General features: G+C 37.1%; 2 protein-coding genes across 2 annotated transcripts in view; both read right to left on the bottom strand.

Moving 5' to 3' along the window:
- The window catches only part of LOC149047189 (TNF receptor-associated factor 2-like), a 36,834-nt gene extending 26,159 nt beyond the window's left edge, over window positions 1–10,675 (bottom strand). The window contains exons 1-2 of the mRNA XM_089204793.1: window positions 10,501–10,675; window positions 2,353–2,407 (exon numbers count right to left, since the gene is read on the bottom strand). The gene's annotated coding sequence lies outside the window, so the exon portion shown is untranslated. The remainder of the gene's footprint in view (window positions 1–2,352; window positions 2,408–10,500) is intronic.
- A 1,849-nt stretch (window positions 10,676–12,524) lies between these two features.
- Window positions 12,525–22,370, bottom strand: LOC113676050 (uncharacterized). Its single transcript, XM_089204229.1, has 7 exons — window positions 22,228–22,370; window positions 17,239–17,329; window positions 17,072–17,113; window positions 16,846–16,911; window positions 16,075–16,218; window positions 14,596–14,632; window positions 12,525–14,132 (listed from the first exon to the last, which is right to left on the bottom strand). The coding sequence occupies exons 1-7, from the start codon at window positions 22,368–22,370 to the stop codon at window positions 13,519–13,521; spliced, it is 1,137 nt and encodes a 378-aa protein (XP_089060355.1). The 3' UTR covers window positions 12,525–13,518.
- Window position 22,371: the final 1 nt, after the last annotated feature.

Here is a 22,371-nt window from a genome sequence, read left to right as displayed (position 1 = left end):
TCTTCTCAATCTGTATAGCAACTCAAGAATTCACAAAAATGTTTACACAACTCAAAACTTCTTTTATCCATGAGATAAATGTCAACGCACTTGGTGCACTGAAATTTTAAATTACATAAAGTCATTTATTTACTAATTTATAATGGAGACAGACTCAAAAACATCCAACTGAGAAGATGAGAGGATACAAGCACTCTTCTGCGTAACTATCTTACCCTTTTTATTGTACAGCCGGCGCACAGTTAACTAACAATGAATTTACATAATCAACTTTTTGTAACAGCTTACTTAAACCTGTTTGTTGACCTTTTTCTAAGAGCTTACTTAAACCTGTTTGTTGACCTTGGAAAGGTAAATTGGGTTTATTGTCGGCACTTACCTAAGCAACAGACAAAGCGTTACTTGGTTGTTTGTACGTTAAAAAGCTTAGTCAAGACATAGGTTTTAAGTGGTAGGCTTCTCTTAGTAGTCACATTCCGATCATGTGTCAAACTGCCACAAAGTTGTGAGGCATCCGACGCAATCCACTAAAATTATTGCGATTCCTACAACGACCAATCCAGGACCATGGTGTTTTCATTTGTGTTCATGGTCAACACGTGTACAAACATTAACCTTATAGTCATCATCAGGTTTACAAAATCACTTTAAGAAGGCATTACGTCATCCATTTACCCTGAACTCGCTTTTGATTTGCAGGCTAAAGCTAGGATAGGGGTTTTTTCTCAAAGGTTGTGGTATTGCCATAGTAATCTTAAACGTAAAAAAACAATCCAAGTCACGACAAGTTTATGAAAGATTGGACATTTTTTTTGTTCTATTTTTAGGACACAGATGAAAAAGTTTCTATCTCACCAAAAACAGCTAGTGTTTGATCGACAAATAAAGAGACTATCCTCTGTTCTGTTGTAAAACACGCTTCATACTCTTATAAAGCACGCTGCACTAGGCCAATCGGAATTGCTAGAATAGTTTAAATAATCTCATTGGTTGAACAAGACTAAAGCTGTCAAAGATGTCAAATCATCAAAGTTCACAATCTGCAAAAGTTTGGCAGGTCCAATTTAACAATTATGCCCAAAGTTTTTATATTTTAATACAAACTCTGAAAATGAAATGTTTAGTGAATTCCGGCCGAATTGTGGCTAATAAAAACAAGCAGGTTTTTTTGACACGACAGTTAGAAAACAAACTGCTCAAGGCGTGTGTTTTATGAATGAACGACAGCCCAATTCACAGGAACATGAAGCTTGATGGGCGGCTGACGTAATTTCTGAGGCTTTCTTCACTGCGATAACCGGAGATAGATATGAGCTTGCTGCGATAGACCGTAACCGCAGTCGTTATGATCCCGTCATAATTTGTATGAATTTTAACAGTTATGCCAGTATGGTTATATTTTTCATCACTCCTGTTTTTTTTCTGTTTTGTTTTTGAAAACGAAACTTTATATACTATACGAGTGTTAGCTTTGTATGATTTTTATTACCGTGGGTAAGCTTACAATCTAACTTTCAAACTCGGATTGTTTATTTCGTTTTCCCTATGAGGATTTTCGTCTCTGCTCACGTTATAATAACGTCAATAAGGGCGCCTGGCATGTTTCAAACCTTTGTTTGGTTCTTCTGTTGCTACTCTGCGGCTCACTTTTCCCGAATTTCACTTTCAATTAATGGAAACAAAGGAAGGGAGAAGTCCGAAAAATGGTAGATCATAGTAAAATTGACAGATGGCGCGACCGCTTTAGCTCAGCTCCTTGTTTTGCACTCTGATAGAGCACACTCTTACAACCAATGACAGAGCGCTTTGTATCCGAAGTTACATCCACTTTTGAGTTTTGCTTCGATCATTAATCGGGCTTCTAATTAGCTTCCGTCCTCGAGCTTGTGATATCTACCATTTGAGGTACGTGTGACAGCTAGACAAGATGTCAAGAGATTTCGCGAAAAAAACTTGTGTCAAAAAACGAATTCACGATTAAAATGCGATTGAAACACTCAGTCAATGCTATTTATTTTTCGGATCGACAGAATTTCCATTGGTTTCGAAATTTATTCACAAAACTGTCGAAGGACCTCTTCCCTACTGTCACCACCTCCTCGAACAAGTTTTCTACTCCAGTCGAAATGACTTACACTGCAAACATGGCTAATTGTCGTACTATTCTTAAAGCAATTTTTAAATGCACAATAAACACCAACATAGTTCAAATATCGAAGGTGCTATTGCAAAGAGTTTGCCGAAATTTATTGGTATTTCCATTCTTGATTTATGGATATATAGAACATCTGACCGTGAGTGCATACATAATGAAATTAAAAAAAAGAGAAAGGAGAAAAATATAGCACTTACCTTTTTTTAACTCCTCTCGTAAATAAAATAGATTTAACTTTGAAAAGATCAGACCCTACAAAATAACGAAATAAACGCTTCTGAGAATAAGCTATTATCAGCATCCGCTTTTCTCGGAAAATATGCTTCAGACTGCGCATGCGCGCGTACGATAGTATAAATTATATACCGAAGACTTTGGCTTCTGGGCATTTTCTCTTTTTTCAAAAAGGAAATTGTTGTCAGACACATGATGGCACATCTAATAGTTTACACTCATTTAAAAGAAGGCTGTACTAACTTAGATTGAACTTCTTTGCTTTAAACATTCTGTAATCATACATAAAAACGATTGCATAATTATGTCAAAATAACCAAAGCAAAGGATCTTAGGTTACAAGTTTTTATCTCGAAATGACTTCTGCCTTTTAGAGAACCTTGATCCGTTTTTCATTCTAGGAACATTCCACAGAAATTTTTGGCCTAAGCTAGAACCAAATAAATTAACCTTCATACATCACTAGTTTTATGCCTGGATTTCGTTCAGTTTTTGTTTCTCTGATAGATAGTCCTTTTGTGGTGTGGAAAAATTTTCTCCAATACAACAGACTCAAAATCATCCCTACTAACTTTCGGGCTTAAGCGTAAAGAAGAAACCAACTTCTCCATTTTCCAGGCAAGCAAGAAACGGAGCAAAGAGTGACGAACCTCAAGACTACGTGAAAAAGGGAAATGTAGTTTATTTTTGTTTTAATTGAGTTTAAGCGCAGAATAGAACTGCTGCAACTGAAAGGTAACTAAACTGGGCTAAAATTCCATTTTTTATGAAAAGGATGAGTCTCACCAAGTAATGAAGTTCTCTCCTATGTCACCGGCAAATCAATTCGATCTGTCAGTTATCTTCGAAATAACAAGACTGTTTCTATTTCACTTCTGCTGCAATGATAGAAGTAATAAAGGAATGGAAAGAAAACTGTATTAAACTTACTGCATGAACCTACGATCAGAAGTAATAAACAGATTTAGCCAAGCACGAAAGCGGAACCCTAAATGTTTCTCTCTTCGTACGTCTGATCAACTAGGGTAAGCCCTTTTAGTTAAGGCCCCTACTTGGACGAGTTACTAAAGTTATAAGTTGCTAGGGGACAATATAATATCTTGGAGTTACCAATGAAATACAGCCCTTCAGTTACGCCATCTAAGCATGCTTCATTGCCTCTAATACTCACGGGAGGGGAGGGGTAATCCTTTAGATAAGCTGCATGGATAAGAGCCGCTTTAAATATACCAAACGCTATGCCTTTGACCCCCGCCTAGTATGAATACGAGTATAGATTGTGACCATTATAGTTCCAAATCCGATAAGGTCTTTAAGGGAACCTCCAAAGCGCTAGTGGGTGAACGTTACCATTGATCACTTCGGCAATGATGCGGAGTTTATCGTACCTTCGACCATTACAAGTTCGAAAGTAGCCAAATGTATGTGGAATTTAGAAGCTAAGTCTGAAAAGGAATGACGTATCTTTTGATCTGGATTTGATGGACTGGGCAACTTACCTCTAACAAGAATAAACTCTTCGTGTTCAGTGTGAATTTCTATTTGAATTAACCAAAAATCTTCTTTTAAGCTATCGGATAGGTGCATGGTAGTCAGTGGTTCCGAAAAGCTGTTAAGCTTTGTTGACCGATTTATATTCAGGATCTAGAAATTATAACTATCTAAACTGCTCTATAAGAGATAAAAATATCTCGGAACGATTTAAAAATGTTGCTTTAATAAGCTTGATCTTGTCTCAGCCTCACATCTATTTCTTTTTTTCAGCGAGCTATTCGAGTTAAGAAAAATATTGCCTTAAACACTAGTTAATCAAGGACTAACTTCTTATAAACCAAGCGAGTGAGCTGTATTGAGGAATATGAGCCCGCGTTTATGGCAGTCAAGGCTGAGCGTAGCGAGGTCCATACAAAAACGACCGTAGGCCAATATTACTTAATACGACTCGCACGAGTGAGGTCAGTAATATGGCACTCCAATCAACCTTTTTTTTTTTAATTGCCAGCGTCCGTGACCAAAAATTCATAGCTTATGACCGTTTCCGTAGAAATGTGGAATACGGACCAACTAAGAACCAACCAGAACGCTCGGATTTGCCGCGCAAGACTACCTTTCCACATGGTAAATATCAATGAATATATATAACTGAATATTTACCGGGCCGTGGTAATGTCTGGCTTTAGATGACAAACCATTTTCTGACGACACTTCATTTATCTTGATCAAGAAGAAACATTAGGGAGTATTAATTCCCTTTTGGTTTTCTCTCGTAAATAGATACGTGGTGTGACACAGCTGTAAACAGTCCGGGCCAAAGACAGCTTTGTTCATACCATGACATCATGAAACATGGCGTCACGTTCAGTTTTCAAAAACTTGGGTTAGCCCCACATTTTAGTCCCGCATTTTTGTCTCTGATATTTATGGCCCTTGGGACCCAGATCGCTTGATAAAGCACAGAAAGAGCTTCGCGTCAATAGCAGTTGGAATGGTGTCGTTTAAAATGTGTGTGAGAAATCACAATTTAAAGTCGAGCTGCTATAACTTGTTTGGAATGGCTGAGGACACACATGTATGCACGATTTTTTTTTTCGAAAAAAAGAAAAATATTACGGTTAACCTCGATATAAGTGCTTCGCATTTATCAAAAGAGAAGTCGAGTGCACGTTGCTTTAGTCCGAATGCACGGGCCGTTGTTGTTGTGACTTCCTGTCTTAGGCCGTCATGGCGTCACGGCTTCTGTCAGCACTCGATTTTCTTAGTATTCCTTAAGGTCCTTTTGTATTCGTTCAGCTCATGAATGATCATATCTCCTTCTTGAAAAAAGTCTTTCGGCTTTGTAATTAAAGGAATGTCGAGTAAGACGGTCTGACAAAAGCTTATTCTAAACTGAGCTCATCGGAAACGGATATTATTTGATATTTTTTTGCGGAGATCTCATCCAGAACAGGACTGCCCTTGTATGAAAAAGCTAGAGGATGTTCTTCAAATCAAGCTAACAAACAATCGGTGGTTAAAGCTGGTCGAAGTATGTTCCATGCAAAACTACTTTCAATGCGAGAAATGCAGATGAGATTGACGTAAATACGACATGAGGTGTTCTTTAGACATCTCACCGGAAACGGAGAAAATTTGATAACAAAACACTGAGAGCAAAGTACGTGTGCGCACAACACATAGTGGGGCGCGAGAATAGAAATGACGTGTCTGTCGAAAATTAGATTTGTAGTCCATTAATACAGAAATAAATAGATCAATAATGTCGCTTGAAATATTGAATTCTGTTCTGTCGTCTCCTTCGCATACAACATGGCCGCCACGAGAAAGCTAGCAAGAAAAAAGTATCGTCTCAATTCTCTCGGTCACGTCAGTTTGTTTTGGTTTTGTCTAGACCAATCATATCAAAAGAAATGGTATAAACAAAACTGTCTGTGGAGGCGGACGGTCAGTTGAGAACAAATTTGCTCGGCTATTTTCTTGCCTATGGTGATATGCTATCCACGCTGCTAGCTCCCCTATTAATATACCCAGCGGTATTGAGAGATTATAGTTTCAAGAGTCTTGTAGAAAAAAAAGAGCACTCAGTCATGCCAGAATAGTTCGATTGACAACGTACGTGTGCTTTACGCACGCTGCTGGTTTTATTAATGCAGTTCAGACATTTCTAATTGACGGCTATTTTGCCTCTTCTCATTCTCTAACCACCTTTATGAATCAGGTGGTAGAGAGACTTGTTGTCTCCTGACCCATTTTGTAGATATTTTCTGGAGGAATAAATCATCCATGCATATGTTTATAACCAAAATTTATCATGTTAAAGTGATTTTATGAATAAATAAGATTATTAATAAGTTACAAGTAGGTTAGTTAGCTTATGTTACAAGCTTTAAAGGAAATAAAGTATAAAATTTTCCTCGTCGCATTTTTTTTAAGTTAATCAAGAATAATTTTCTCCGGGAACAGGTGTGTTTGCCAGTCCCAGCTCCAGGTAATAGCAAAGTGAAGGTACTATGTTATGGTCAACTGAGTCAAAATATCCACAACGACGATGGGTTACAAAAAATTTTGTAGAAGTTATATTTTCCCTACACTATAAATCTGATCGCCCTATCCTAAAATTTGATTTCGTACCAAACATTTTCCCCAGGAAAGATAAACATCCTCGTTAGATATCGTGATTTCACCCGTCCAAGTTCTTCAACGTGTCATTAATTGAGTCTTTCAAAAACTAAAGCCACGTCACCATGATCTTGCTTCAAAGGTCATATTATGATTTGTAGGTAAACAATATTGCGATATAGGACAACTTTTTCTTGCGTTATTTCGGTAATTTTAATCTCAGATTGCGGTATTCTCCTATAAACTTGCGAGTTGGCATTTTGGACCGCGATTGCGTAAAATTATCTTCCCCATCCTCCACCGTTTTCCGAGCCTTTTCTTGGTCCCATAATCACATGCGAGAAATAAAGAGAATTCTCTCCTGAAGTAAACCTAGAAATGGATAACTCGCTAAAATAGATTCTTTTCAACAAAGTAAGCGGTCAGACAAAAAGCGATTTACTGTGGAAATAAGGTGAGGTACTTTTATTGAGAATTTGACTGTATTTTCCTAATCGTAGAAGCGTTGGTAAATATTCCCATACACACTCGTATAATTTCGCCCTGACTCTTACTCGCAAGATAATTATCTCACAGCTGGAGCTTGGGCTGCCAGTGGTTTAGCTCTCAAGAAACGGTCAGATAAAAAATCGATCCATCATCCGGTTGATCTGACTGTCTAGTCTTGAGATCTTAACATAATGAATGAGTTGCCAGTAATTGTGTTTGCGCACAGATTTCTAGGTTCGCCACGGGGCAAACATTGCAACTCAGTAGAAGGAAATATATGGTGAAAGGTTGTTCCGACTTCAAAATGATACCAAGAATAACAGTGATGGCAATGCAAGTTTAAAACGGCAGACATCGCCGGAAACCACAACGGACACACAAGATGTGAGTAAGTTCTATTGAATTTACTTGTAAAATGTTCGTATTTCGAAATATTTATCGTTGTAAATCGACCATATTTTGTTCCGCATACTACGACGTCTTTGGTAGGAGTGAGTCGTCTCACACCTATCAAAGCAACATCGCAGGATTTCATGAATCAGTCTAGCGCATAGTGAAAAATTGGAAAACACACCTAAAGAAGTCCTAAAAATCGTATTTTTCGCAGAGAGAAGCGTATCTAAGTAAAACTAAGAAACAATGACGTGCAACATCACAAACTAGCCAAAAACAAAATGAATTATGAATTCATGAATTAATCGTTTGCTTTTTCTCGACTTGTGAACTTGGGACGTCTGTTACCATACAATCCTTCTTAGTGAGTCGCAATGTTTTCCCCCGTGGCGATTCCAGAAATCTGCGCGTAAACGCAAGTATCCGATTACTGGCAATTCATTCATTGTTCTCATCAGCTTGCTTAGACTTTGGAATTGAATGAGAGAGAGCTTCATGTGGATCATGTCTGGGAGTCAAACGGGGAGAGGTACTGCAAATGCCAAAGAACTCTGGAGAACCAAAACAGCTGTCAGAGAAATATTTTCATATCCGAACGTTCAAGATTCCTGGTTGCTAGCGCCTTGCGCTATATTTATAAACCTTGATATAAGTCATGGAATAAAAATGCACTGAAGCGCACCCTAATAGGTAAAGAATAAGCGACTTCCGATTTTTCTGGAGATTTAAAAAAATCTTTACGTTCGGAGATTCCTGTGGGAAAAGTTCTTCCTGAAGCCACGTCCAATCTCATACTTCAACTCCTTTTTTAATTGCCAAATAATCGATTTAATATGAAAAATCGTAAGAGAATGACTGTAGTTTTTTTAATTTTTCCGGTTTTCACAACTAAATTACGAAACTGACAATACGCACTCGTTATGAAACATCAAAGCCATTCGTGTCAACCTTCTTGCTTTGCAATTCTAAACTACCTGATTCTACACGAGTCTACAAGTCAACGTCTAACGCTCGGCTAAATTAATAACTTTGAAGGCACAAACCAGGGAATATTCGAAGTAGAAAACTAAACAAATCTGATACATCCTGGCACAATTTTTCTGTTCAAATATCCGCAACGTACCAGCTTTCCTTTGCATAATACGCCGAAGTGACTACGGCGTATCACTAACTGGGACAATTTTCAGAGTTTGACCTAAATCTTTTACTTCTTTATTTGGAACCACTGAGTCTTAAAGTTTAGTTTCCTAACTGAAACCAGACTCCTCTAAAGATGTCAACAACTATTAACATCCTAAAAACGATCTACTTGGGGTAGATATTTGGGATAGATATTTCAAATGTCAAGATTTCCTGACAGTCTTTAGTTTGTCATTATTCCTGAAACCGCAAAACCAATGAGGCAACGAAACCTCCTGGCGTCAATGACGATGGATCAAGATTTCTCGGAAAAAGTATCGCAATGCAAACACGTTTTATTTAAATTGAAATTGAAGCTAAGAAAACTAGAGCAAGCAAAAACTTGAAAAATGATTGTAAAAGAACATAGAATGAGTGGCCATAGATTCACTCCATTTAAAAGCGAGTGATGTTAACAAATTTGCCGCGGAATCAAAAGCTAAAAAGAACGAGGTCGACAAGCTTCTAGGAAACAGGCAATAGAGAAGTTGAATCTTGTACGTGTGCATTCTCTGTCGTAACAGAAACGAACAATGGTGAAAAATGGCCAATCTGATCAGGTTTATATTTGAGAATTGCCCAACGACAACCGTAACTGACTTGCCAGACCTCCGAAATCAGTTAAAGACACCTTCAAAATGTTCCAGCATATAAGAAAAAATGGGATTTATATGTAGTTTACATCTGTAGCTTAATTTCCTCCAAAAATGATTAGTAGAATTCATAAAATGCCTTCGCTTTAAATGCACAAATTTGGGAGTCTTACGACATAAATGTTATATGCTGACTCAGCACATTTGCTATCAACCGGAAATTTATGGATGTAGGGTAGCGCGTTAAATAGCGTTATCCCTGTAAGGAAACTCTCTATAACTCAATCGTGTCATAAATCTACTTTCCTAAGTAAAAGTAAAATAACTAATTAGGAGTATTGTATTATAGATATACTTGTATCTAGTACCTTTCATATGCTATCTTGATTATTGAATAAAGGACAGTTGAATCAGAGGAATGAGAGGACTTACTTGACCTATGAATACTCTAAAATGGCAATAACGTTCAAAAATAATTTCTCAAGTTAAAGTCGCCTTTAGAAAGATTATTTAACCACAAAGAAAGCCCCAGCTCCGGATAAAAAGACATTAAATTTAGATGATGAACCCCACCAGGAGCCTCGAGTGTCAAGTGAAGACAAAATAACAAGGAAGTAGAGGCACATCGTTTACCGAGTATTCAAAAATAGATTGTAGCTTAGAAGAGGTTCATGAAGGTCACAGCAGAGTTATGGAATTCACAGCGCGGTTATTGCGGAATCGAATGAATTAGCTTTTGAAAAAAATTGGAATGTTTCGCTGTTATCGGAACGGATATTAAGTCGTACACATGAACATTATGAAAATTCACTTTAGAGTTTCTTCGAGTGGTGCGTAAGCCGTAAGTAGGAGCGTGACAAATATAGTCTTGTCACACCACTTGTCTATAATATAATTTTTTAAATTTTATTTCGAAAAGCACTCGCGCTTCGCTTTTAAATCTTATTGTCCTAAGAAACTTAGTAAAAAACGGGAGAAAAGTAACTGACTATTATTGTGGACGAAATGATATTTTCTATCTCAAACTGCAAACGTCTAAACTATATCACCTAAAAGCGATGAGCTATTACATCTGACTAAAAGCAACGTAATAAATCCTTCAGTTTCGTTCGGCCTCTTCTTCTTTAATAATCATGGTATAGACATTATCTATTGCTTTATGTTGGCGTCTCTTAATACACTCAAACGTTCAGTTCATAGATTCAAAAGAAAGATAGCTTTTAACACAAAATGTTAAGACTAGAAAGCTTTTGGATCCGCTAGTATGCGGAATAAGTTATCAAATGTGAAATTAAAAGCCATCAAAAATATGAATAGCCTTACATCAATCAGTTCACGTACCTTAGCGATAACATTGCGGCGCACTTTCCTTCGGATAAGTTTAGCGTATGTCTCATAGCAGGAATTGAATGCAACTTATTTGATTGATTATTTAAGGGTACAAGTATCCGTATCAACGAACTTAGAGTAGATTTTACGGCGTCCTCCGAAACTGAAAGGCTATTATTATAAAGGTTCGCTTCCTACTTCCTATTTCCTCATGCGGGGTCCAATTGAATCATGGCCTGGTTTCTCAGTACATTATTTTATATTTTTTTATTCTTCGGTTCGATAGTTTTTTTTTCCTCAAGCCTAATAAAAGTAAATTTAACAAAAGTAAACTTTACAACATGTACACCTATTAATACTAAATTTAAATTAGAAAAATGTCGTATTAACTCTACGACTAAAAATTTAGCTCGTGATCTTGATTAAGTACATTCAATGTCCATCTACAAAAATTTCATTTTAATTTTACGCTCAATGTGATAATGCAAGTTAAACTGAAAAAAATTAACTACCATACTATAATTTAGGATCAAAAGCAAATAAAAAGACCTGTGTACATGCTATCTTTGCTTGGGACACTCCTTGATAAAATTTACCCTTTTGCATTGCATTCCTATGAAGCAAATGAATTCAAAGTAGTGACCCATTATTTACTCTTGCATGAAGTTGTTTTTAAATATTGTTTGTCTGTTCCTGTATTTCTTTTTGTTCGGTTTGTTTCACATTTTTTTTTTTATTTGGTTTTCGTTTGCCTAACTCCTCCTCTATGAGAGAGTATCTGTCTGGTCAGTTGTTTGTTAAAATCGATCAACAACTCGAAAGCCTACGTAACGGTTTGGTCAATGAGAAATTCAAATCTAGTAACATAAGTAATCTATAACTTTGAATTCCTTTATAACTCTAGATAGGCCGAGTTGTGCTCTACACTGTTAAAGATGATGGAAAATAATAGCAAAAACATTTTGTATCAACCCACAAAACTTCATATATACAACCGGATAAAAACCCCTTACTCTCCCTAAAATCTTATTAATAACTATAGAAAAATCGCTCTTTTTACCTACAAATAGTGTTTGGGAAACAAAAAGCGAAAGCGATTTATCGTATTTAGTTAAACTCGTTACCTTTCAAAAAGGGTAAGAAGCTCCTGACTTCTTCACCTCTTCCAAGCAAACTCATCATGCTTCACTGATATCCAGACAAGAAACTTAGAGAAAAAGACCCCTGACGTTCTTCTCCAATCTTTCACAAGATTTGCGAAAAAAGAAACCATTTAAGTGTTATACAACCTCACATAAGTAAGCTTTCAAGTCCCAAGACTTGGCGTCTAGGACTTTCAAAGTACGAAGAATAACTAACCAATGTATCATTAACCTACGTTTGTAACAGCTTTATTTCTACATATTTGAGTAACAATTACTAATCACAACGTACCACCCCCGATGGGGATTTTGTGGATAGTCCATACAACAAACATTCTAACATAAACATTTCAACATAAAACTTGTCTTCAGCTAACACCCCTCAAACTACACTTAAAGTGCAGTTTCGTTTACAGAAACTATTGGAGAACAAAGAAAGACTGATAGTGGGTATAGTGAGCATAGTGAGACCAGTGTCTACTCGACACCGGTCTGGCTATGCTTGTACTATTTCCCAAGCACAAGCTCAGTGTTATAAATTTAACTTTTCAAATATTTTGATAGCGCCATACATCCGGTTGTCCTATGCGCTTTAGTTAAATAACAATAGTTCTAAACTATTTTTTTTACCAGAATCATAAAACTATTTCGATTAATCATAAAAAAAGTATAACTATTAAATAAAAAATTGAGGTATGTGCGGAATATATGAATATCCGGAAAATTACACGTCTTGAAAAGCACGATTTTAAAGCCTTTTACAACTAGCTACATTTCTTGACTTTCTGCGAGACAAATCTCCGACCTACTGTGTCTTGGACTAAAAGAAATGACCTCCAATATACACAAGTTCATATTTAGTACTAAAGATAAATGATTCTACATTCAGCCGAGTTATTCAATGTGAAAACTTTATTAAGGATGAGTCAGCCAGTCTTGCAGTATACGCATCCTTATATGATCTTAACATGTGTATATTGAAAACTAAGGGTTCTACAAAAGAACCTGTGCTACGCCAGATACGAAAAACCACTAAAAAAAACCACTCTTTGGAAGTGGCCAAAAAATATGTGGAAACGTATTCCTCATCTAATGCAGCAGCACAATACCCCGAGGAAAGGGCAAACTAATCTGATTACACTGCTAATCACAAAGAAAAATCAATGAATGTAATATTTTACAGGGATTTGAAAACGAAAATTAGGTCAATACGAAAAAAAAGAAAGAAAGAAAGAACATGGTCAAACACAAGACTGATCGACCTAGAATGAATTTTCCCGCGAAACGCTTAAATAATCCGAAACTTTCATGATGCCACGCGAACCTCTTCAACGTGCCATCAGAATATTAATTTCTGACTAATTCGTTCTCATATCACTCAAACGTCAGAAATTACTTTTGCGGAAACCATGTGATTTTCATCTCCTCCATTAAAGTGTAAACATGAAACGATGACAATGACCATGTTTTTAGATTTAAAAAAGTAACCGATCCTCGCGAAAATTGTCTTTAAATGGGCTAAAATGTTCGACTTCAGACGCTGCTTTTTTATTTTTGTCGAGTAATATGGCCGATAAACTGTGATGTGAAAAGTTTACTTTTCTTTTCCCATTTATTGGCAATCTCTCTGAAATATTCGAGGCTAAAAAGACAGCATTCCTGAATCAAATTAGAATCAGCAGTTCGTGAACCGTGCGTTGAAGTTGTAGCTGCGTAGACGGATTGCTGAGTTGTCACGGCATAGCACATTTGAATAAAATTTTCGAGAGAGACGTTACTCTTTAGAACCTCAAAACATGCCAAGTAATAAATTTTTATGTACACTTTTAAACAGTGGAGATACAAATCGAATGGTCCCTGAGAAACACTCCTTGAGTTCTGATCTATTTCATAAATTTTCAATGTCCACCCTTCTGGTTAAAGTAGCCGCCAGGTCTCTAACAGAATCTGATATATTTCCCAACATCGTTCCTTGTGCGTTCACATGACTCTCAAGTCGTCTGATCCTTTCCTGGGCATCCGCCGTATCCCTGATGAGCCTCGCAAGTTCCGCGCTTTGGTTCCTTTGCTCATTTTGCAGGGTGGTAAAATTCGCTTGATGATCATCGTGCTTCATTCGATGACCATTAAGAGAGACTTGAATACGGTACAATCTGTTGTTGACGTCGCGGACCGCATCTTTTAACCGATCGTTTTCTGACACCAGGTGAGAATTAACATTAGCGATGTGGTTTGTAACCTGATTTTGTTTCAAAAAACAGCGAGTCAGGTGAGCAACTTGATTTTCAAGGTTGATCAATCTTTGCTCATGTTGATCAGAAGCATTTGGAACCGAGTTTCGCGAGGATGCGGTGTTTCTCGCCATGGTATCGTTTAGGGAGGGGTTCAACTCCTCTTTAAACTCCAAGCAATTTTCGGCTGAGTTCCTATTTTGTCCCGCTATATTACCAGACAACAAGAAGTTGACCTGACGAGGAAGATTGGCGTTGATATGCCCTTTCTACAAAAGAAATAAAACCAAAAAACCTAGTTATCTCAATGGTTCTTTCATCATCATCATCATCTGGGAATAGAGGCCACTTGGAAAGAAGAGATGTGAAGCACAGTACAGGAAAGTATTAACAAATCTATACTTACTGGAATTTTTAAAGTACACAACTTTCCTCGATTGATAAATACAACACTCTGACTGAAATTATAATCTTACCAGTTAAAACCCGAAATTTCTAATTCTAACTTTTTGTCTCATTCATGACTTTGTTTCAGTTGATTACTAAGTGGTTAAGCTTGGAAGCTAAAAGAAATGCAATTAGAGTCGCAGTGAACTAACAGCTAGAAGCTTTTTCATCACTTCCGTAACATTGGTACTCCCTTGTTCATTGCAAGATCGTTTTTCAAAGTCTACGGGCACGATTTTCTTCAGAGTGCCCGTGACGGTCAGCTCGACACACATTCATCCCTCCCTTATGACAGTCAACTCTTTCCCTGGTTGGAGAATGGTTCTGTAATGAGAAAAATTATACATCCCTTTACCAAAATGAGTCTGTCGCAAATTGGAAAATAACACTTGAATGACTTTCAAATAGATTGGATAAGAAACAAAGCAAAAAAAGTTGCAATAAACCCATATTTCACTCGAATGAAAATCATTCATTACAGAATACGGTGGCCGGGATCGTGCACTTCTCGGCCGAAACGAAAATTTCAAAATCTCGCCGAAATTCAGTAATCAAAAGATAATCACCTACCAGATGTTTAGAAGACGTGACTACAATCGACAATACAAAGCCAATGAGTTGGGAAAAGTGTCTCGCGCTCTATGCCGAAATTCGCAAAGCTAATGCTTGCGACCACCAACAGACAACTTGAATAAAATGATACCAAAATTTTCATTCTGAAGGTGCGAGAATTCGTCAACTCCAGTTCCTGGAGTGAAGGTCAGAACTCTTCTCGAGAAAGGCTAGGGAAAAAGACGTAATGCTATGTGAGCACTTACCGTCTAAGATGAAGGGCAGCTACGGAAAATTAAGATTTCAAACTTTCAGTACATTTCTTTCGTCCTTCAGAAAAAAAACCTTAAGATTGTCACACAGTGAGCTAACGGTCAGTACACTGGACTCCGGACGAGAGGTCTGGGATCGAAACCTGGCCGCGAGTCATTCTTGGACGAGACACTCTTACTCACGGTACCTCTCTCCACCAGAAGGAATGAATCGATACCGACGAATTTTCAAAGTTTCCGAGCGAAATGCAGAGGGTAATCTCCGATGGACGAGCAGCCCATCCAGGGAAAGTAGCTGTACTCTTAGTCGTTTCATGCTACACAGTCCGAAATAGGTTCCAGTGCCTTGTGGGCCACTTGGATCAAGTTCAAGTGTTACCTTTACATTTCACCTTCCCTGTCAGACAATGACAGTCGACCACTTTTATGGTTGTCACATGACAATTAGTTACGGAACTAGCGTTGATTCTTTGAGGAAAAACCACATTAAAAAACTGAAAGAAGCCATCACTCTTGTATTTTTTGACACTCACTTAATTTGTGGTTTCTCACTGGGAATAATTTTTAAATTTTGAAATGCCTTTCAAAGAGCTTTCCCTCATTGTTTCTCTGTGTTCAGTATACTAGTTTGAGGGGAAAAAAAATTTCACTCTCTTTTTCATTACCTGAAGGTATGAAGAGGTTACGAATGTAAACGCCCGTGTTTGTTCCCTCGTGTTTTACTTGTATGCGTTATTTAGCGAAAACACCGTGGCGACAGGTAACAGGGACAATTATGAAAGATCATTAGCCGGTACTGATGTCAAATACTAACACAGGCCATGCTATTACCTATATTACATATCGCATGTATAAAATGTTTAAGTGCAAAAAATTTAAAAACAAAACGTCTAAAAACATCTTTGTGCGATAACGCACAAAAATTGGCCAAAGCTTAGTCACCTTTCTAACAATGGCGTTGCCTTCTCCATGGCAGGATCGTCTTGTCTCTGAACTACGAGCACCATCTCTAACTACGAGCTCGGAAGAATCAGCATTCATCCCACAGTCAGGACAGGCAGCTGTTTCTCGGGTTGGAGAACTGTTCTGTCATAGGACAAAGTAACAAACTACAAATTGTTATAGCCTTACGATTAAACGTTTCTAATTTCCTAGAAAAGTAAAAAAAATACAAAGTGAAGACTTTCTCTGAAAGTTTTATCCAAACCATTACTATCAATTTCTAGATTGGTTGTTGAGGGTTTGCCTTAGTTTGGAAAATCCATGTCGGTGCTAGTAAGATCTTTTTGTGGTTACGTGAATTCAATTACCTTGAAAACATTTCAGCAATACATAGGAAGGCTTGAAAAAACTTTCAATAAAATCCGAGCTAAAAAGAAAGACTTTGATCGTCTTGTCACGAGCATGTCAAAGAGGAAGAATGCGAGTCCCCATTAAGAATCGAAACCAGACCTTGCGGTTCTGCGCTTCGATCCTCTACCACTGAGCCACAGAAAACAGTGTGCCCGTGTAACGAGTTAGGTAATTACTAGGTTCATATCTGACACGCATTCCGTGCAGCTCGGATCAGCGATTTCGATGGATAAATTCAGATTCCTTTTTCTGAGAAGTGATATAGTTTTTTTAATTTTCCGAAGAATAAACTTCTGCCTTAACCCTCCATATTTCCACTTACGTGCCCACACGAATGAAAGTTATCGAAAACTTGCTGACCTGTGGGTTTTCGCCATCCTGTGCTTCTTGGCGGTGGGCAGGCACGGGACGTTGGGTGTGCGAATCCTGTTTCAACATAAATTTCATTACGTAAATCCATGTGTTGTGGATGTTTATTCGAACATTTTCCAGGATATTATTTTAACAAAACGACCTGCTCCATTTCATTGGGAAAAGTGTTCTCTGGGTTCAAATGAATTTGAACCACTTGTATAAAGAAATATACCTCCTCAATAAGATCTTCATCCGCTTCAGTTCCAATTTGATTCTGCGAAAAAATAACGTTAAGGAATATTACAATTGCCTGCCATTGTTCTTTTGATCGCAAACACTATTTTCTATCGCATTTGGAGGAACAAAATCGATAAGAAGAAAGATTCCAAACTGACCAACCTCAACAACATTATCAGAAAGTAAGAATTCTCTTTCGTCATCTGTTCCAGTAGACAGCGTGATATCGCCCTCACACTCCTTTTGCTCTCCTCTTTAAATGCTGACCAAACTGCAGCTTCCTACTTCCTGGCACTAAAAGGTATGATGCAAAACAGCCATAAAATCAAAGTTGGAATTTTATGACTGAATTAGAAGAAGCCTCCTGGGACTGCGTCCCATATTTTTTGGAGTGGGAGACGGTGGTTAACATATTCAAGTGGGGGGAGGGGGGGGGGAAGACTTGTAATTGACAAAGGTTTATATTATGATACAGTAACACATAGAATACAGTTAAATTATTAAGGTATTACGATAACTAATAGCAAAGTTAACACACACGTTAGTACACAGGGTAAGGCAATTTTGGTCAGCTAAACTGTTTTAGAATATTTTAGAAATATCATAATATTATATTAATTAATCTTAACAGTATTGAATAACTTATTAAAAAACAGCTGAGATGATCTCCCTCTGTCAGAAACTGCTGAGTTTCAAGCTTGGGAAGTACATGTTCTTTGCTTGATTAACATAAAAATTAAAACCAACAGTTATGGGAGTGAAGAACCATGACAAAAACTTCCCTCCGTGATCTCACTTTCACCACTAATTTTGGCAAAATGTAAAATATCACAACTTTCTGTGACTCTTTTTTAATAACTTTTTCAAAGTTTTAACCTTTCAAGTGAAAGTTAACAACTATAAGCTGTTTTAAAGGATATGTTACAAAAATTAAACAGTTTTGGAGGAATATTGTCTTGTCCCTTTCAACCCAATAACCATTGTTTTTAAGTACATATCACTGCACAAACGAAAAAATTGCCTTTGGGTGAGGCAAAGAGTAATTTTGGATGCTATAAGGAAAGGGAAGCTACTTTTATTCAGGCTGATCAATGCTCATTTTTAAACAACACACATACCCTGGATATCCAATCCACTGTTTCCTGGTTGAATTGAAATTTATATAATGATATACATGTACATATATATTCATACATATACATTTATATGCCATAAATCCACACTCTACAAAGATCTAGGGTTGACTGAAAAAAAACACTGAACTAATGTCTCTGGCCAAAAAAGAAAAAAAATCAAGCAATTTGCATACTCATATTGATTCTCTGTATGTGTGTGACAAAACAAATTATGTCATACTGTATGATGTGAACATTCTTTATACAGTGTAGTGGTAACCTAAAGTACGATTTTGTTCTTTCTTACCTCAGATTCTTTCAACTCTCCTTCCCATTTACATCCTGCCTCCAAGAATAAACAATGAATTATGGTACTCTCAACTTTACTGCTGATTATGTCATCTGGTAAGAACTTAACAAAAAGGGAGTGGAATCAGGAAGCATCACAGATTATACATATGGTCTGTGCAAGAACACAGAGGAACTTTATTGAGCCATGGTTTGTTCATTCACTGCCTCAGTATTACCATGTTAAGCCTATGCCACTCACACAAGTGGTTTCAGGCAGTACTGCAAACATTTTGAAAGTTTGTTTGATTTTTTCAACATACAACTTCTTGCACGTGCAATTTAAAAAAAAGAAAGGAGCAATGAGGTAAGTAAGGGCTTATAGAGCAAACCAAATAGCATGATTATTGCCTGAATAATACTGCCAATTCTCCTGTAACTAATACCATCATTTGAATGCTTGAGCAGTGCAGTACATCACTAACAACATTTATTAAAATTTTCACCCTGTGGTCTTTCTCAATAATGTCTTGGAAGTTAGTCCCAAGGTAAATTTGAGCATTTTGATTAGCTCTCATTTGGCTAAGATATTGTGATATTGACCATTTTCTCAGAAACAGTCATGAGCTGTGTATCTTTTCGCTAAAGCTGGCAAATTCACATTAAACAAGTTTGATCTGGTTGCCCTTTAATAAACCACTCACTAACTTTGCTTGCTCAAGCAATACTAAAAAGGATTGGCCCTTGGTTGATTGTGTATAGACCTTGCTGCACTTAGTCCATACAAAAACAACCTTGAGCCAATATTCCCCAGTATAGCCATCATGCTTGGTTAGAAATTTTAAGAAGCTAGTGGTAAATTTACCTCATAAATAACAATTATCAAGGCAATTCTACAATGTATAATCTTATAACTGGGCTCAACGCTAATACTTGTATACCACCAGTGCCAAACATGAAGATTACCTGATAAAGGAAGAGAGGTGTTCTGCACTTTCTGCAGTAAGCTACTGCTCCTTGATTTCCCCTAGTTGTTGTCAAAAAAATAGCTAATTAGCATTAAGAATAAAATATTGTGCTGCAAGGAAATATTGTGGGTATCAATTCTTGCCTATTCTGCAAGTGGATCCCAAAATCCCAAAATAAAATGATGATTGTGTTCTACTTGTTGTATCAGATAATTAGCCAGTAAGGTTTTAAGAGGCAACAGAATTCAAGGACTTGTTATAAATTTAGCAAACCATCTTGGCAAAAGATGTTACATTTCCTTAAGTTCCTTGAACAAAAAATCACAAAAATAAGTTTAAGGAGAAGTAACCATCATTGTCATCATAAACCACTGTTGCAAGGCTCTAAAGACTCTTTCTCATAGTTGACTATGATGACTAAAAACCATAAAATGGTCACCATGAATAAACTGTGTAATTAAGAGAGAATAAAAACACTTGCTGGTAATCAGTTTTAGAAGTTCATGCCATTTCACAGAGCTTTTAACTCAGACAACCAGGGAGAAATACAACATACACAAGATAGAGAGACTTCATAAACAATAATGCTCCAATTTACATTATACATTTTGAAAAAGCTTATGAGGCCTGAAAATGGACTGTTCAGTGTTTTGGTCACAAACATTGAAACTTCTCAAAGATGAATCAGTTCTTCAGCAAGAAAAACATGAGACATTGCATTGACTCTCTGTCACACAATCCAACAAACTGTTTGTAAGTGCAACTCTAATTCTCAATCAGTACTAATCCAGTATGAGTTGACATAATTAGACCAAATATATGTGTAAGTAGTATTATGCACCAGTTGGAGTAAAACCTTGCACCCCTGTGGCCAGGACATAAAGGGGTATTAGACTGTTGCTCAGTGCTAATCTTGTAGAAAGCCCTGCACCCCAAGGCCAGCTTTTTTCTTTGAAAAAAGGTGGTAGACAAAGGCTAATATAAACACTTTAACTTTATTGCATGGAACTTCCACACATTAACCCATTGACACCTGATCTGCTCATAACAACCCAAACTTCCCCTGAACCACCCATAACCACCTGTGCATAACAACCCCAACTTTCTCTGAACCGCTTGTAACCACCCATAAAAAAGATGATCCTATTACAATCTCACCCCACTCTCCCCTAGTAGATCTTTGTGTTTTGTTGTTATCATAGTGACTTCTAAGGATGATAAACCAATCATTTAGCCTTCTTTCCACAGATTTTGATGACTAGTTAGTGGTGCCACTAAAGATTTCTGAAATTTTCATATTGAAGCACGCAGTTTATGATGGCTGACAAGATTTCCAAGGGTTGAAGCACTTTTTGGAGACCCAGGGGATTAAGGAAGCTGTGATGAGTTTAATGAGTTTGATAGGAAAGGTTTAAATTTAGGTAATGAGTTGGAGTTAGATCCACATGATTTAGAGGCTGGAGACAAAGATATTAATGCTGAAGAAGAAGCTCACTGGACTAACTAGCTTGACAATATCTAAGTTCACCAATTTGTAGCCTCTACAGGCATTAATTAAGTCTTAAATAATCCCAATGAACTAGACGTATTTTTAACTTTCATTAGGGATGATTTTAATGTGGGATAAAAAATGGTTGAGGAAAGTAATCATTATGCGCACCAGAAGTTAGGTGATCAATTTGAAAGTTTTTGTGCCATAACACAGGTTGAAATGAAGGCACTCATAGAAATCATTATAAGTATGGGTATTGTTAAGCTTCCAGCTTATGCTCTTTACAGGTTAGGTGATGAATGTTTAGGAAATCTAGGGATTAAGAAGGTAATGGCTAAGAATAGGTTTGAATAATTAACTTGCTTTATACATTTTAATGATTCAGCTATGGAGCCAACAGAGATTACAATCACCTTTTCAAAGTTTGACCTGTTTTATATCATGTCCACACTAAATGTGGGGGAAACTTTCTGCCTACTAAGTATATTTCTGTAGCTGAAGGTATGACTTGTTTTATGGGGGAGGTTATCTTTTAGGCTGTACATTCTGGCTAAACCCACTAAGTATAGGATAGGGGTTTGGAGGGCCACCAGTCATAGTATTAAGGTTATGTACTGCATTTTTTAGTGAAGAACCTAATCAGCGGCCAATAATTTACAGCTTAGGGTATGACCTGGTGACTAGTATGATTAGGCCTTACGAAATAAAATCAACACACATTTTTTTTGGACAATTATTTTTCAGCTAAGTAATTAGAACATTTAGAAAGTAATAACACTAAGGCTTGTGCCACCATACGATCTTACTGAAGGACTAATGCCTCCGTGAGTAACAATAAGTTGCGTCCTAGGAAGAAACAAGTTCTTAAAAAGGGTTATGTAACTTTTATTAAGCTGCATGACAAGAGAGATAAGAGTAAATTCCTCTAATTTTAGTCCTTTAGCTGTAGATTTAGAGGGTTGAAATTGATAACACCCATACCACGCATAACTACAATCATCTTTGCTAAGGAACACAAATAACCTCAAACAATACATATCAAGTGGTAAATAATTGTTTGTAGTGTTTAGGTCTTGAGTTAACATTTACAGAAATAAGGAACCATCTTTTCAATTCCAGTCTTAGTTCACCTCCATTTCTCCACCAGTCCTAGATGGCATGCAAAAGCCATCAAAGTTTTGGAAAATCGCAGCCCTTTAGCTCCTCAAATGACAGAAAATTCCCTGCAAATTCCCCACATGTCCTAATCCCAGGGATGCAGGGGTTTACATTGACTAGTGATGCCTACCTGAAAAGAAACTCCACACATGACCTGCAGTAGAAGTGCCCACATTCTGCTCTCCAGGCATCTCTTACCACTGTGATACAGTACTCACAGAGGAGTTCTTGAAATATCTCTTTGTCTACCTCTGGTACTGGGTAACCTGGCATT

This window comes from Pocillopora damicornis, chromosome 4 (genome assembly GCF_964200805.1).
Source record: "Pocillopora damicornis chromosome 4, jaPocDami1.2, whole genome shotgun sequence".
NCBI classification, from domain to species: domain Eukaryota; kingdom Metazoa; phylum Cnidaria; class Anthozoa; order Scleractinia; family Pocilloporidae; genus Pocillopora; species Pocillopora damicornis.
The sequence above is the reverse complement of the archived record's forward strand: the minus strand, read 5'-3'. Positions and strand labels throughout refer to the sequence as shown.